At 41.0% G+C, this 17,965-nt stretch overlaps 1 protein-coding gene across 1 annotated transcript in view; it reads right to left on the reverse strand.

Moving 5' to 3' along the window:
- LOC112225462 (motile sperm domain-containing protein 2) overlaps nt 1-17,880 on the reverse strand; it is a 30,642-nt gene extending 12,762 nt beyond the window's left edge. The window contains exons 1-10 of the mRNA XM_042306351.1: nt 17,438-17,880; nt 17,270-17,327; nt 16,419-16,571; nt 15,291-15,377; nt 14,953-15,107; nt 13,442-13,502; nt 13,187-13,225; nt 12,940-13,064; nt 12,513-12,683; nt 755-876 (exon numbers count right to left, since the gene is read on the reverse strand). Of these exons, the coding sequence (XP_042162285.1) occupies nt 755-876; nt 12,513-12,683; nt 12,940-13,064; nt 13,187-13,225; nt 13,442-13,502; nt 14,953-15,107; nt 15,291-15,377; nt 16,419-16,571; nt 17,270-17,327; nt 17,438-17,470 (1,004 nt within the window). The 5' untranslated portion in view covers nt 17,471-17,880. The remainder of the gene's footprint in view (nt 1-754; nt 877-12,512; nt 12,684-12,939; nt 13,065-13,186; nt 13,226-13,441; nt 13,503-14,952; nt 15,108-15,290; nt 15,378-16,418; nt 16,572-17,269; nt 17,328-17,437) is intronic.
- Between the last annotated feature and the right edge of the window lie 85 nt (nt 17,881-17,965).

Raw genomic sequence — 17,965 nt, forward strand, 5'->3', positions numbered from 1 at the left:
GTTCTTTCAAATAACATTGAACACTGAATAATGGCACTCTATAATCAGCCTCAAGATAAATGATACATCAGCTTCAACACAAGAGTACAATTAGGTAACAGAATGACGTTGAACTATGTTTTGCACATAAGTGTCACTCGATCACTAATGCCACATTCATTTAGCCATCCAATTTGCATGGGGACTACTGGTTGCTCCTTGGTCAATATGGGAAGTAATAGTCGGTATGATCAATCAATTAATTTTATTGAATATCACAGCAAAGTAATTAACTGCCCCAACTGATTTCCACGCAATGCACTATTGATCGCAGGCATCCTTTGTTTCTCTTCAGATACTACAAGATCAATCAATCCATCCAGGTGCAAACATATTGATATCTGTCTCTGGGCTTGAGTGTCAAAAACATTCATCCTAAACTCTACAACCCATTCAAATCCTTCCCATGTGGATATGGATTAGCTACAGCCTAGTCACTGTGCTACTAGTCCTGCTATTCTTTAAGCATTGAGTGCAGCTGAGAGATTCTGAATTCCAAATCAAACCCTAGTCCCTCCTGACTTTCTAGAAACTCTTGTATATCTGCAACTATTGGATAAACAATATGGTGAAAATTCCACCCAGAAGGCAAAGTGAAAGAATTAGCATATTGCTTATAAATTTTCAATACTTTCTGAGATACAGGAGTGCCTAGCGAGTAAGGGTTGATTTGATATTCAGCAAGAGAAGACTAAGAGAGGGCTGCATTGAATACCTGACGTTTAGAAGAGGGCCCTTGAATGTGGTCAGTGGCTTCCTAGCTCCCTTCGTCCGACAGTCTCCTTTGTCGTTGTCATCCAGCTTCAGACTGCTCAGACTCTCCTCAGAGAAATACACCTGAAACAAGACAACAGTTGATCATTCATCAGTTCATCATTCTAAGTGCTTTGTTTGGAGAGGTGTTCTAAAATATACATATTCTCATAAGTAATATTTATTCATTTCTAAATAAAACTATTAAATGCTTAACTATAGTCATCCAGAAGCGGCGCTCCTAGTGGCCGTGGACTTCAATGCAGGCAAACAAATCCGTTTTACCTCATTTCTCCCGGCATGGCACATGTGCAACCAGAGGAAAAAAAAGAAGAAAAATAGTATTTTGTTTTTGTTTTTTAAATAACTATACTACCTTTACTCCACACACAGAGACACATACAAAGCTCTCCCTCACCCTCCATTTGGCAAATTTGACCATAATTCTATCCTCCTGATTCCTGCTTACAAGCAAAAACTAAAGCAAGAATTACCAGTGAATCGCTCAATACGGGAGTGGTCAGATGATGCGGATGCTACACTCGAGGACTGTTTTGCTAACACAGACTGGAATATGTTCCAAGATTCATCCAATGGCATTGAGGAGTATACCACCTCAGTCACTGGCTTCATCAATAGGTGCATCAACGACGTCATCCCCACAGCGACCGTACGTACATATCCCAACCAGAAGCCATGGATTACAAGCAACATCCGCACCGAGCTAAAGGCTAGAGTTGCCCCTTTTAGGGAGCGGGACACTAATCCAGACTCTTATAAGAAATCCCGCTACGTCCTCAGACGAACCATCAAACAGGCAAAGCATCAAAACAGGACTAAGATTGAATCTTACTACACAGGCTCTGACACTTGTCGGATGTGGCTGGCAGGTCTTGAAAACTATTATGGACTACAAAAGGGAAACCCAGACACGAGCTGCCCAATGATGCAAGCCTACCAGACAAGCTAAATGCCTTTGTTGCTCGCTTCGAGGTAAGTAACACTGAAGCATGCATGAGAGCACTAGCTGTTCCAGAAGACTGTGTGATCACGCTCTCCGTAGCCAATATGAACAAGACCTTTAAACAGATCAACATTCACAAAGCCACGAGGCCAGACAGATTACCAAGATTTGTACTCAAAGCATGCGCGGACCAACTGGCAAGTGTCTTCACTGACATTTTCAACCTCTCCCTGATCGAGTCTGTAATACCTACATGTTTCAAACAGACCACCATAGTCCCTGAGCCCAAGAAAGCGAAGGTAACCGGCCTAAAAGGACTTCTGCCCTGTAGCACTCAAGTCTGTAGCCTTGAAGTGCTTCGAAAGGCTGGTCATGGCTCACATCAACACCATCATGCCGGAAACCCTAGACCCACTCCAATTCGCATACCGCCCAAACAGATCCACAGATGATGCAATCTCTACTGCACTCCACACTGCCCTTTCCCACCTGGACAAAAGGAACACCTATGTGAGAATGCTGTTCATTGACCACAGCGCAGCATTCAACACCATAATGCACACAAGGTTCATCAATAAGCTAAGGACCCTGGGACTAAACACCTGCCTCTGCAACTGGATCCTGGACTTCCTGACGGGCCGCCCCCAGGTGGTAAGGGTAGGCAACAACACATCTGCCACGCTGATCCTCAACACTGGAGCCACTCAGGGGTGCATGCACAGTACCGTCAAGTCTAGCACCAAAAGGCTCCTTAACAGCTTCTACCCCCAAGCCATAAGAGTGCTGAACAATTAATCAAATGGCTACCCGGACTGCTGCTACTGGCTGTTTAATATATATGCATAGTCACTTTACAAATTACCTCGACTAACCTGTACCTCCACACATTGAGGTACCGGTACACCCTGTATATAGCCTCATTATTGTTAGGTCATTTTCTTGGTGTTACTTTTTGATTTGATTATATTTTTGTATTCAATTTTATTTTTTATTTTTATTTTTTTTTACTATTTATTTAACTGCGTTTTTGGTTAAGGGCTTTAAGTAAGCATTACACGGTAAGGTCTACCTGTTGTATTCAGCAAATCTGATATAAAATTGGATTTATTTCAAATTATATCAGTTAAATACATTTTGGGACTGTGTGTGTGACAGGTCATTTCATTTCCTAAATAAACACATCAATCCCCATGACAACCCCTGAACCTTGTTCACAGTATAGTGAGGCAACAAGAAGAGGAACCCTACAAACACATGTCCTGTGAGAACACATGGTCCCATGGCTAGTCAGCACTTTCACTTCAATAAACGTAAACTTTCGCCCACATCCAACTCCCTCCCTCATACACCCACCCACACAATGAGTTCACGAGACCACAGAACAGCCGATATGAACACGTGGTTTGTTCAACGTTGGCAGAAAGTTATGGAAAGACAGGTGAAAGGTCAGTTGTGGTGGGGCGAGCGTAATTTGGCCTCTATAGTATATTACCAAGGCCAGTCCCACAGCTTGAGTGAGCCAGATGGGAGATAGGGAGAGGGGGAGTGCAGCAGGAGAGAGAAGATGTGATAGGATGGGAGAGTTGGATGAGACGTGACTGGGATGTGCCTGTGATCCGTGTACAAGCACTAATGAGTCAGATGGGGAGTGTGTCTTCTACTGTGATAAGCAACACACACGCACACCTCCACCAGGCCGCTGCGACACACACAGATGACACAATAAAGACATCAAGAGACACTGAGCTGCTTCTGAAATGTCTATTTTTATTCAGTGTTCAAATCAAGTGCAATACACAACAGGGATTAATTAGCTACTGTTGAAATGTACATGAGCATAATTGACTGGCAAAGACTAATCTGTTGAATAAATAAAAAAACTACAGCATTTCCGTTGATTAAATAGACTAATCAAATAATTGCATAAGAGTTACAATCATAACTAAATCAATTGTTAATCAAACAGTGAAAAACAAAATGTTCAGTTTATCATTCTGGTTAATCAAAACCAGGATCAAAATACTCTGACCTACTGTTATTGATCACCAGCCCCGAGAGTTAAAATGTTTATTTTACACGTTTTCACCAAACATCTTGCAAGGTAAGCTTCAATTTGGTCTGTGTTTGAGCTATATGGGGGGGGCGGGGGTATCAAATGAATCCCTAGGTTGGCAGGAAAAAGTATAGCCTATTGTCAATGTTATCTGATGATGTATGAATTAATGGCAACATTGAATGTCTACTGAGTGACTATATAAATGCGCATGAAAATATGAAGAAACTTCAATATCCCACGTATGTCCCCCGACACCACCACAATGTTTGAGAGAGGTTGGTGTTGTAGAAATATCATTTTTTAGTGAACAATACATTTTAGGCACATCCAGTGTGCAAAAACTGTGCAATTACCACATTGACACTTTGGAGAGAAGGACACTTGAATGTACCCTGGATACCCCATAACACCGATACAATGTTTGAGTGAGGTTTATATGGAAGAAATTGTGTTTTTAGACTGAAAAATTTGCATTTAGGGATTGCAAATACGTAATAGCACTGGTATTATCTAATTTACAGACATATGCCACTGTGGAGAGGTTTAGCGACACTTGGAAACGTCCCGTGACCACACTTGACACCACTTACTAAAACATCTGCCCATTTCTAGTGGTTAGGTCTATCAATCCCATATTTTTTCTGATATTGTTCACGTTGTGGAAGCCACCTGATGCGTTTCCAGCTCTGGGCATCAATAATTCACTTATAGCTTGTCAATGAAAGATCACTTTCAAAATCAAATAAGTCATTTTGTGTGTGCTTGAGATTGTGTTCTCTGAACTATGTAACTATCCATCTATCTTCTGATCATTTCCTCACAATCTTAGATTACTTCTTTCCAAATATACCAAGTGTTAGCATGTCAGAATCATGTAATTACACATGAATAGCAGTTACTTTTGGGTATCTCTATTTAGGCAGAAATCTACATTTTGCCATTACATCTAATATTAATCCTACTGGCTAACATGTGAAATCACCCAAAAAATGACATGGGGTCAGGAACAAACATTTAGAAATGAAAAAGGACCGTCTTGCCACTATGCAAGCTGGAGTGAATAAGGCTGATCTAGGAAGCAGATACAATATGAAATCCATACATCCAGAAATGTCTAAGAAATGTAGTCCGTATGAAATTCTTGAATTGATAACATGATTTGTCGGCAGCGTCCCCAAGCAGACCGTGAAATGACTGTCCGATGATCTGTGCACAGTTTTTGAAATGCTATTGAAATGCTATTTGAAATGCTATATCTGGATTTCGCCTATCGAGAGGATTAAATGCATAGAAATATAAAGAATTAAACGGACAAGTCATTGACTTGAATGGGGACTCCTATCTGATAGCCGAATCCGGATAAACAACTTTTGAAAGACGGGGCCCTGGAGTGGTTATTGACAGTAAGGCACAATACAGATGATTTTTGAAAAGTTGCTCTCTCGTCCTTTGAAACGGTGTCGATACACAGAGGTAGGTCTTGCAATTAGTTATATCTGTCATAAGGTAAGTGTAAATATGCTAACGTAAGTGCGGTAAAAATACCAAAAACGTTAGTGCTGGTGGTAGCATGACTGTATAATTATCTTTCTCTAGTATTATAAACAATGAGTACATTCATGAGTACATTCATCATTATAATAGAGTAGATAATTGTAATTATTCGCCTACCTCCTCATGCCTTTTGCACACAATGTATATAGACTTTTTGTTATTGACTTGTTAATTGTTTACTCCATGTGTAACTCTGTGTTGTCTGTTCACACTGCTATGCTTTATCTTGGCCAGGTCGCAGTTGTAAATGAGAACTTGTTCTCAACTAGCCTACCTGGTTAAATAAAAGGTGAAATAAAAAATAATTAAAACATTTTTTTTTTTAAAAGCTCATTTGAACTGAACAGTAATGATACAATACAGTATGGTTTTGGATTAAAAGGTCAGTACAATACATTTAGGCATGTATACACTTGGCACACTTCCTTTCTTTTCACTACAGAAAAACAACTTCCCTAATGTTACATTAAGTAAGATAAAACACTCAAGTTGGATAAAATACCACCATGCTATAAAGCTGGTCACTGGGACAGGCATCAAGGTTGGAAAGCTTTTCTTCTTTTATGATGCAGTATTGTGAGTAATGTATCTTAGCCTACTTGACTGGCTATGAATCTCTTCAAAAACATAATCAAATTCCAAATCATCTCACGGAGTCCAAAAAGTGCAGCACAATGTAGGGGTCAAATTTGAAATGTTTGATCCAGGTCCATTTTGGATTCAATCAAAGGCTGAATGAGTCGATGATGGTTATTAGATGGCGAGGGTGGGGTACTCACACATTCTACATGAGTAAAACCCTCAGACTGCCCTTTCAGACTGCAGAACTCTCCAGGACTCAGTACTTCTGCTGGTGAGGCTAAGAGCATACAATGGCTTACCAAAACCAGCCCTTGGTTCAAAACAGAGAGAAAGGCAATTAGCTGATCGCTCTGGGACGCTACTGTATCAACACAGTTGAGACACACTGGTATTGATTCAGGAGGCAGGACAATATTTATGTAGAGAGAGGAGTAGCAGAACATGATCATGACGGCAGAATGTGTGCAGACAGACAAACTGTAAGCAATGGATATCATGATTGGAATTAGGACCCTAACCTTAATCACAGCAAACCAAGAGATTAGCCAACAGCCTAAGTAGATTGTTAGAGTCAACAAAGACCATTGTGCTCACTTGCGTGTATAGATGGACTCATTCACATACCACTCAATCACACAGGCCTACACACAAAACCACACACAGACTGGATGAGGCCCAGGTTTTGGTTTGCCAACCTGATTTATTATAATCTATTACAAGACATTCTCTGATCATGCCAAAGAAATACCTGAACCATACACCAACCATACCGTTCCCTCTAGGGTTGCGCAAGGCAGGCTGACCCTCCCTGACCATGAATACATAGCTTCACTCCAATGCCACAACAGAGTGTGTAGCTTGACTCCAGGTCTGTATGTTACAACACCGTCAGCAGGCCATTCCAAGGAAAGGGTTTGGGTGTGAACTATTGGTCCTTGCTATCGGGGATTCTTGGGACATCCCTACCCCACTGAAGTTGAAATGTAAAGTTTTTATGATTAGGTAAGGGTTATGGTTAAAGTTAGGGTAGGTGATAAGGTTCGGGTTTGGGGTAGGAACATCCCAAGGATTTTGGGTAGCCCTAACTATGTTTATTTACCCACTCATTTGCATATGTCCATTTGTAAATCTAAATCTGTTGTGCATGACTAATGTGGTCTTAATTTACAATGGGGGCTTTGACGTTTTAGGCTCCAGGCGCTTAAGAGGCTCATGCGAGCAGCTTTGCGACGCGTAGCTGCCGGGGCCACTCTGGAGAATAGGTCTGTGTATCTGCGTGTACGCAAGTGTGTGTGTGTGTGTGTGTGTGTGTATATATATATGTACAGAGTCCCCTGTGAGCTAAAAAAGTGGTGCAGGTTACCCAAATAGCTTAAATGTAGGGTTGGTGGCGTCCAGATTGTCATACCATTCAAGTACCATACCAGGGTATTACCGGAAGTGCACACAAGGGCCGCAATATATATAAAAAAAAAAAAAACTTATCTCCAGTTAGAGTAACTCAACCTTTTAATATTTTCTTCTATATATATATATATATACACAGTGCCTTGCGAAAGTATTCGGCCCCCTTGAACTTTGCAACCTTTTGCCACATTTCAGGCTTCAAACAAAGATATAAAACTGTATTTTTTTGTGAAGAATCAACAACAAGTGGGACACAATCATGAAGTGGAACGACATTTATTGGATATTTCAAACTTTTTTAACAAATCAAAAACTGAAAAATTGGGCGTGCAAAATTATTCAGCCCCTTTACTTTCAGTGCAGCAAACTCTCTCCAGAAGTTCAGTGAGGATCTCTGAATGATCCAATGTTGACCTAAATGACTAATGATGATAAATGCAATCCACCTGTGTGTAATCAAGTCTCCGTATAAATGCACCTGCACTGTGATAGTCTCAGAGGTCCGTTAAAAGTGCAGAGAGCATCATGAAGAACAAGGAACACACCAGGCAGGTCCGGGATACTGTTGTGAAGAAGTTTAAAGCCGGATATGGATACAAAAAGATTTCCCAAGCTTTAAACATCCCAAGGAGCACTGTGCAAGTGATAATATTGAAATGGAAGGAGTATCAGACCACTGCAAATCTACCAAGACCCGGCCGTCCCTCTAAACCTACAGCTCATACAAGGAGAAGACTGATCAGAGATGCAGCCAAGAGGCCCATGATCACTCTGGATGAACTGCAGAGATCTACAGCTGAGGTGGGAGACTCTGTCCATAGGACAACAATCAGTCATATATTGCACATATCTGGCCTTTATGGAAGAGTGGCAAGAAGAAAGCCATTTCTTAAAGATATCCATAAAAAGTGTTGTTTAAAGTTTGCCACAAGCCACCTGGGAGACACACCAAACATGTGGAAGAAGGTGCTCTGGTCAGATGAAACCAAAATTGAACTTTTTGGCAACAATGCAAAACGTTATGTTTGGCGTAAAAGCAACACAGCTCATCACCCTGAACACACTATCCCCACTGTCAAACATGGTGGTGGCAGCATCATGGTTTGGGCCTGCTTTTCTTCAGCAGGGACAGGGAAGATGGTTAAAATTGATGGGAAGATGGATGGAGCCAAATACAGGACCATTCTGGAAGAAAACCTGATGGAGTCTGCAAAAGACCTGAGACTGGGACGGAGATTTGTCTTCCAACAATACAATGATTCAAAACATAAAGCAAAATCTACAATGGAATGGTTCAAAAATAAACATATCCAGGTGTTAGAATGGCCAAGTCAAAGTCCAGACCTGAATCCAATCGAGAATCTGTGGAAAGAACTGAAAACTGCTGTTCACAAATGCTCTCCATCCAACCTCACTGAGCTCGAGCTGTTTTGCAAGGAGGAATGGGAAAAATTTCAGTCTCTCGATGTGCAAAACTGATAGAGACATACCCCAAGCGACTTACAGCTGTAATCGCAGCAAAAGGTGGCGCTACAAAGTATTAACTTAAGGGGGCTGAATAATTTTGCACGCCCAATTTTTCAGTTTTTGATTTGTTAAAAAAGTTTGAAATATCCAATAAATGTCGTTCCACTTCATGATTGTGTCCCACTTGTTGTTGATTCTTCACAAAAAAATACAGTTTTATATCTTTATGTTTGAAGCCTGAAATGTGGCAAAAGGTCGCAAAGTTCAAGGGGTCCGAATACTTTCGCAAGGCACTGTATATAGTGGGGCAAAAAAGTATTTAGTCAGCCACCAATTGTGCAAGTTCTCCCACTTAAAAAGATGAGAGGCCTGTAATTTTCATCATAGGTACACTTCAACTATGACAGACAAAGTGAGAAAAAAAATCCAGAAAATCAAATTGTAGGATTTTTTATTTCTTTATTTGCAAATTATGGTGGAAAATAAGTATTTGGTCACCTACAAACAAGCAAGATTTCTGGCTCTCACAGACCTGTAAGTTATTCTTTAAGAGGCTCCTCTGTCCTCCACTTGTTACCTGTATTAATGGCACCTGTTTGAACTTGTTATCAGTATAAAAGACACCTGTCCACAACCTCAAACAGTCACACTCCAAACTCCACTATGGCCAAGACCAAAGAGCTGTCAAAGGACACCAGAAACAAAATTGTAGACCTGCACCAGGCTGGGAAGACTGAATCTGCATTAGGTAAGCAGCTTGGTTTGAAGAAATCAACTGTGGGAGCAATTATTAGGAATTGGAAGACATACAAGACCACTGATAATCTCTCTCGATCTGGGGCTCCACGCAAGATCTCACCCCGTGGGTTCAAAATGATCACAAGAACGGTGAACAAAAATCCCAGAACCACACGGGGGGACCTAGTGAATGACCTGCAGAGAGCTGGGACCAAAGTAACAAAGCCTACCATCAGTAACACACTAGGCCGCAAGGGACTCAAATCCTGCAGTGCCAGACGTGTCCCCCTGCTTAAGCCAGTACATGTCCAGGCCCGTCTGAAGTTTGCTAGAGAGCATTTGGGTGATCCAGAAGAAGATTCTCCCAATGTCATATGGTCAGATGAAACCAAAATATAATTTTTGGGTAAAAACTCAACTCGTCGTGTTTGGAGGACAAAGAATGCTGAGTTGCATCCAAAGAACACCATACCTATTGTGAAGCATGGGGGTGGAAACATCATGCTTTGGGGCTGTTTTTCTGCAAAGGGACCAGGACGACTGATCCGTGTAAAGGAAAGAATGAATGGGGCCATGTATCGTGAGATTTTGAGTGAAAACCTCCTTCCATCAGCAAGGGCATTGAAGATGAAACGTGGCTGGGTCTTTCAGCATGACAATGATCCCAAACACACCGCCCGGGCAACGAAGGAGTGGCTTCGTAAGAAGCATTTCATGGTCCTGAAGTGGCCTAGCCAGTCTCCAGATCTCAACCCCATAGAAAATCTTTGGAGGGAGTTGAAAGTCCGTGTTGCCCAGCAACAGCCCCAAAACATCACTGCTCTAGAGGAGATCTGCATGGAGGAATGGGCCAAAATACCAGCAACATTGTGTGAAAACCTTGTGAAGACTTACAGAAAACGTTTGACCTCTGTCATTGCCAACAAAGGGTATATAATAAAGTATTGAGATAAACTTTTGTTATTGACCAAAAACTTATTTTCCACCATAATTTGCAAATAAATTCATAAAAAAACCTACAATGTGATTTTCTGGATTTTTTTTTCTCATTTTGTCTGTCATAGTTGAAGTGTACCTATGATGAAAATTACAGGCCTCTCTCATCTTTTTAAGTGGGAGAACTTGCACAATTGGTGGCTGACTAAATACTTTTTTGCCCCATTGTATATTCTTTAGTGTAATGTCAACTGGATGGTAGTGCTGTGAAGTGTTGGGTGTTTATTGATGTAGCTCTCTGGGTGTAGCTGCGCTAGCTATGTGTCCTGTATTCCTGGCAGAGGGCTGTGTTGTCTCTACATTGTCAGACAATGGGGCGCTATGGCTATGCTGTGACTGTGCTGTGTCAAAGCAGACTTCTGTTGAGTCTTTAATTAGGCTTGGGCGATGTACCGTATACTGTGGGAATTTAGAAATACCGATATATATATATATATATATATATATATATTGTTTTTAAATCATACCATTGGTATTTCTAAATTCCCACAGTACATCATCCAAGCCTAATTAAAGGCTCAACAGAAGTCTGCTTTGACACAGCACAGTCACAGCATAGCCATAGCGCCCCATTGTCTGACAATGTAGAGACAACACAGCCCTCTGCCAGGAATACAGGACACATAGCTAGCGCAGCTACACCCAGAGAGCTACATCAATAAACACCCAACACTTCACAGCACTACCATCCAGTTGACATTACACTAAAGAATATGAAACAGGTAGATCTACTCATACAGGCTAGTCTTCATATGACAGAAATGACAGTAGCCTATATCATAGGCTACAATGTGTGTTTGTTTTGCTTGTCACACAAAAAAATAGATAAATAGATTGTGTTGTGGATGAACAGTGAAGACCCCAAGGGAAGAGAAAGAGGGGGATGTGTGCAGCATATGCCAGTAATGATGTGCTGACTGTTGCTAGGGTACGGCAGCCTAACGACAGCAGAGAGCACTAGATGGTGGAGGTGTGTTAAAGCCTAGAGCTGCAGGTTGTCTCTGTGATGGGCCCTGGCTGCACGAGGGCCGGCCGGCAACAAAACCATTAGTGGTAACACAAAAGAAAGAAAGTAGGCCCCGCGGGTGTATTCTGGGAACTGCTTTAAACACTGCTGTGAAGTCAGGTAAGCCGAATGACGCATGCGGGAAAAAGCGGTCTCCACCGCAGCTAGGAAGAGCTTCTTTGACGCCAGTCAGACTTGACACATTCTCAATAGCCTGATGAGAGGAGCCATGGGTTGAGTGAGGGAGACTGAGGTAGATCCAGAGAGTGGGACTGCGATGTGCGGGTACAGTCAGTCAGTCGACAGGAAGGATTAAGCTGCAGCTGGAGACATGGGAAGTCACCTTGACCGAGACAATGAGGAGGAGCTTAACAGCTGCCAAATCAGGGCATTAGCGCCTCAACCATTCACAGCTCTCTCCACAGAGGACCCCGATTACATACTGTTATCTCACACTAAACGTTGAGAAATGAAAGGGTCTGGGAGTAAAACGGTACATCAAAGTGAGGAGTAACTCGACTGGACTTCTTCTAACGTCTTATTTGACTGCCGAGTGTGGACAGGGTGTGCTTTAATGGTAATTCGAGCTAATGACGAAGATAAAATCTGTCTGCTGTTTCTCAGAGAACCCCATGCAGGGTTAAACCGTCAGTAATCAATTTTAGCTCACTGCAAATGCTAACTAAATTCACTCTACTGTTAATGAGTAATAGCAGCAGCCATTATCAGATGTAATGGCAGGCTACCTAAGAAACATGACAACATCTTGTACTAATTCTAAAAATCTAATGGATAAGTAAAACTATTTAAGCCAGATTAGGAGTTTATATGCAGCCACAGCGTGAATATACAATGTATCTGTGCGTGTTGTTGTCCTCCTTGCTGTACCTACATTTAGAGAGGAGGACAGAAAATACCAGAGTTGATAAATAAAAGGGGAGCCTTTGTACCTTTTTGGGTTTGACAGCGACCTCGGAGCTGAAGCTTGACTCCAACTCCTTGCCCTCTGATTCGCCCTCCTTGCTCTCATTGTCATCCTCGCTGACGATTGGTCCGTTCTCACAGGTGGGTGTTTGGAAGTCATCGTCAGGAAGGGGAGGATAGCTGTATTTGAAGGGGTCCTGAAATGAATTCAGAGATAGTATTAGGTCAACCATCCGAAGTAATGTGATAATGGCCAAATATTGATTAGTCACAGGCTAAGCACATTTTGTCATGAAAAGTGAGCGGAGGAATAGAGGCAAAACCTGTAAAATGTTGACATTTGAAAAAGGGAATTCATCAGATGAGATAGTAAGATGAAAATGTATGCAGCCAAGTAGATCAATGGACAGCGTCACTGCCATCTTCAGTGAGTTAATTACTGCAGGTACATACCATTCCACCCATGTGAAGAGGGAGGTACTCAGGGTCAATAAACGTCTGGATCTCGTTTTTGGATGCAAACTTGAGCTTGCTGATGGCTTCTGGACCCAACCATGTCTTCACAATCTTCCATGCAGCTGAACAAAAAAACAACGGTGTCCCAACTACGAAGTCCAAACTACGATTCAATCATAAAGACTGGTTCCTTATGGGTACTAACATTTCTATAGCAAATATTTTGAATAACTACATGACTCACCATTCATGATCCATGGCATGTCAACAATGATCATTTTGGCTGAAATGACAAGATAAAACCATATCTGAGAGGTAACAAGGCCACAACACCGAATCATATGATGCCATGTGCGTTGTTTTAAATCAATTTATTAAAACTAATTTCACACAATGCGTGTCAATGATAATACTAATTATGTAGGCCATCTGTGTCATACAAAGTTGATCGATCAACCCGTGAATGAAACCCATATTGTTACACTTTTTATATACTTACATAGAAACTTTGGATAATACACTTTGAAGCAATTAATGATATACTTCACAAAATCCATGTCCTGAAAAAGAAAAAAAAGTAAATGAACACGACTCAGAAAGTACAGTGCTATACAGCCTCAAAGCAGGCTTTGACTAGCAAAGACGTTTTATGGGTTTTCAATAGGGAAATTGTTTGCTCAGCCTAAGATATTTACTGCCGCAAGCTGTGCATTGACCCAAATCACCACCATTGAAACTTTGTCACAAGTTCTACTGAACAGAGCTGTAGCCAATCCATTTCATACTTTCAAACACCTTCCCTCAACTCAATCATATGAAATATAATTCAGGCACCCCATGAACCACAATAACTAAGGCAAAGGCTAGTCTACTTGCATTGCGCTGATTGTATTAATCACAGTATTTGCTGACACATTGCAGTTTGGTTGTTTACTGTATGATTGAGGAACCTTGATTAAAAGGTTGTATAAAGTCGCTCTCCATATCAAGCCTTGGCTGCGATAACTACGGACAGCTTGGAAACTCAGAGGTTTCCTTTTCGTGTGTGCACGTGTCCTCCAAACAAACCAATGCTATCTGTCCTTAGTCTCCTGAAACAAGGACAAAGGTTGAATTCATACAAACACACGAGACTACCGGTATCTAAAACTCTCCAGTCAGTTGAATGGATTACAGCTACCTTAAAAGCCTCCTTCATGACAATTCACTCAGTCATGTTCCCATTACCATATTGGCCTATTATCGTCAGACAACACTATCAATCTAGTCATACCCTTAGGAGGAGCCTGTCTTGATTCCACCCCCTACAGACACATTTTTTAAAAGTTAATGAGATAACACTGGCTAGGCCTGTTCCACCCCACACAGTGGGCTATTTCCGAAAACTTCATTAAGACTGCTTCCCAAACTGATCTACTAATCCACACATTTCATATTTGGGTTTTGTGAAGTTATTTATTTATTTATTCTCTCTCTGGCTCGTGTGTGTTTAATTGGTGCATTTCTCCAGGAGTGAGTTTGGCCTGTGAAGCAAGCTGACTGACTGAGAGGAGAGTGCCTGCCTGGAGGCTCTGACAGACAGTCAGTCTATGGATTAGGTAGTCAGTCGATTTGGATTGACCAAACGGATTTAAAGGTCACTTTAATCTCCAACGTGCTAAGCATTGAAGAGCATCAATCCCTCCAAGTCCCTGGCTCAAACAGCAAGCAAAATTAGGATGCACACCGGGTCTTCAATGACACTCATAACCACCCACAGAGTTAGGCCACGTCTTTTTGAAAAGGGGGCAAACATGTTTCATTATGAGGACAAAAATTAACAAAAATAAAGCCCGCCTTTAACCTATGTAGAGTGGATCAACAGTGATATTGTTTGAAACCAGAGCTATTGATGTACTGTAGCAATGGATGAAATTACAGTGATTCTTCAAAGACTATCAAATAATAAGGGCAGGTGACAAATACATGAAATGACTACAATGTTAATCATACAGGTAAGTGTCCACTCACAATATTGCTGATCCCGGAATCAGCCATGTCGAACACAACAGTCAGTGGCATCCCTGGCTCTCTCTTAGCATAGCGCTCCAGCCAGAAGGCAACATACTTCTTCTTGTCCATGATGGTCTTTGCATCCTTGGTATGTAGCTTGACTTTGAACCAGACTGAAAACACAGACAAAGGTATTGCATTCAATAATCTCAACATATGTGGCAAACGTATTAAAGAACAATGACTGAACATATTTTGTATCCTTTTGTAAGGGGTATAAATATTGTGTCAGTGAACAATTATTAGAGAATTATATTATACATATGGTACCGTATGAGCATATTGAATCAACATACAGAGCTTGTTGCCTTCCTTGTCGTAGCCGTGGAGGAAGACAGCCCCCGTCTCAAACATCCACTTTGGAATGCTGCTTTCAGTGAGGTCTGAAATAAGACAAAACTTTCATGGCCAAAAACTTTCTTGGCCATTCAATAAGAATGTTTCATAATAGGAACAATTACTGGCCAAAATAATGATCTTAAAAACCAAAGTATTCCTAACTCCTCTCTTCTATTCAAGACTGACAAAACATGTCAACAAGTGACAATAACTCATATCAGAAGTTGTAAATCCAATTTCTGCATGACGCCGATTTAACAAACCGACTGTTGGCTGGATTAAATCCCTGTAATTGAATGACTAAAATGCAGCAATTTACCAGTGAAGCCTATAGAAGATTGTCTCCGGCTTGTACGGATGGACTATGAAGCCTTTCTCTGAGAGAAGGCCAAGAATCTATCCCACATTGGCACACAAAACAGCTACTGATGAATTGTCATAGTGTGGTGATACTGATAGGCCTACATATAAATGCTCTTTATAACTTGCCTGTATTTGAATATAGTTAGGACACTACTTTAGCAGAGTGTAGAATGTGTGTTGTTCCTGTTTTCTACACAACCTTAAAAGGAGAAGTTTACTTTTTACAACCAAATGTCTATTTGATGCAAATGGCATGTTATAGAAGGGTCCAGACACTTTTTTTGTAATTTAACTTGGTTTTGAGAAACCTACCACACTTGCAGTATGGGGGCCACAGATTAACATGAACAAAGGCTCCAAAAACACCCAAATATGTCCTTTTAGAAACAGCAAAGCTCTCAGTATAGTGATGTAGGTCTTTAGATGTTGTACACATGAAAGTGTCATTCCGAACATTTATATGCAATGCTAAATTCCATTTTGTTGCGACTCAATCCCACCATGTATAACAAACAGATTATCGGTCGGCATTTATGAAATTGTACCGAAATTGTACCGAAACTTCTTATAATGGTATGACTTGGTATGGTACTCGCATAAAAACTGTGGATGGAAATGTGGTTATTGACAGTGTCACTTCCTTTCCCTTCTTTAATCCCTGAAAACAAGGACACCTGCAATGGAATTTTAGGAGAGGTTAAAAATGTGCCCAGTCTCCTCACCATTCAAACCAAATTCTTTCCTCCACAGGAAACTATCGTCAATCATTTTCAAGGCATCGTCCACAGAGTATTGTCGCCATGTAAGGTATGCCTCCACCAGAGCGTCATCCTTCTGTAGCCTGTCCACATCTCTGGAGTCATATTTGTCTGATTCTGTGAAGGATAGAGAAATTAATTTATATTACTCATATATAAACTGATACCTACTCCAAAAACACACCTATGAGTTTGTTGCTTCTAACCTTTTGCGACAAGACCCTACAATAGAGTGCAGACAGCAATTAGCCTACTTTATGTAAAACAAAACAGGGGTGCCTTGCTACTTCAGCTACCTCATTTACTAAATATAGCTGTTTAGGAAACAAGTGTTCTTTCAAAGAGGGATTGGTCTTTCAGGAACGCTTATCAGGGGACTGAAAGGTATAGTATAGTTTTCACTTCAAGTAGGCTACTCAAAATAACAGGTTTTTCTATTACAAAAAAAAACAAGTTTACATTATAATGGTGTGACCACAGACATGTCACTGCCAGTAGGCAAATCAATATTCATAGAACAATCTGTCAGAAACTGAATAGGTATGATGATGATTACTATGATAATTATTGTTTACAAGTGGCACATATGGCAACAGGCTACTATTTCAAAAGTATGATCTGTTCTCAGTCGAATAGGTAACGTTAACTAGCTAAGTAAACTAGATTGATGGACTGAAATCGAACAGCGCATAGCTTTTTGGCTTTTAGCTAACTAGTTAGCGAATGATGTTATCCGTTACAGTAGCTAGATTATGGGGTGTTGTGTCAAATGTTATTTTGCTAGCTAGCTAACTGGACTGTTAACAGGCACTTACCTTGGACGTACTCATTCTTGAACTTCTGTTTTGTCTCCTCAATTTTCTTCTCAATGTCCTGTTGTAAGAGAGATAAGTTTGCCATGTGTAATGATAATGAATATTATCATAACAAATAGCCAAGCAAAATATATATAATCTTGTTGCTATAATGAGCTGGTGTGCTACCTGCTCTGATTCGAGCTGCCCAACTTCCGCCATGTTCAAGTGACTCTGTTCAAGTGACTGCTTCTGTGGAGGCTAGTGTGGCTACATGGAAGTTGATAGATGAATCAGTACTACCCACTGATATACAATATATGTTGCCATTTTTACTTTTGGCAAGCTCGTCAAATATATACATAGGTATATGATATATCAGGTCCATTTAGGCAAATGTAAAGAACATTGCATGGATTAATTCAAGCGTCTTCAACGTAAGCATTGATGACAAAGCACGTAAACAATAGTTTATCCTTGGTGCTTTCAAGACAACAGGGAATTCGGGGGAAAAAAGGTCAAATCATGACGTCAGTGAACTTCAGGTCGGAAATTCGGAGTTCCAGAGATTCCATGTTGGATGAGCCGTCCAATACGATATTTCCCAGTTGGAGCTAGTTTTTTTTCTCCAGGGTTCCCAGTGGTTATGAGCGCACTGAAATCGGGAGTTGGAGTTTTCCGAGTTACCAGTTGTTTTGAATGCGACAACTGTTCACG

Source organism: Oncorhynchus tshawytscha, linkage group LG26 (genome assembly GCF_018296145.1).
Source record: "Oncorhynchus tshawytscha isolate Ot180627B linkage group LG26, Otsh_v2.0, whole genome shotgun sequence".
Classification (NCBI taxonomy): Eukaryota; Metazoa; Chordata; class Actinopteri; order Salmoniformes; family Salmonidae; genus Oncorhynchus; species Oncorhynchus tshawytscha.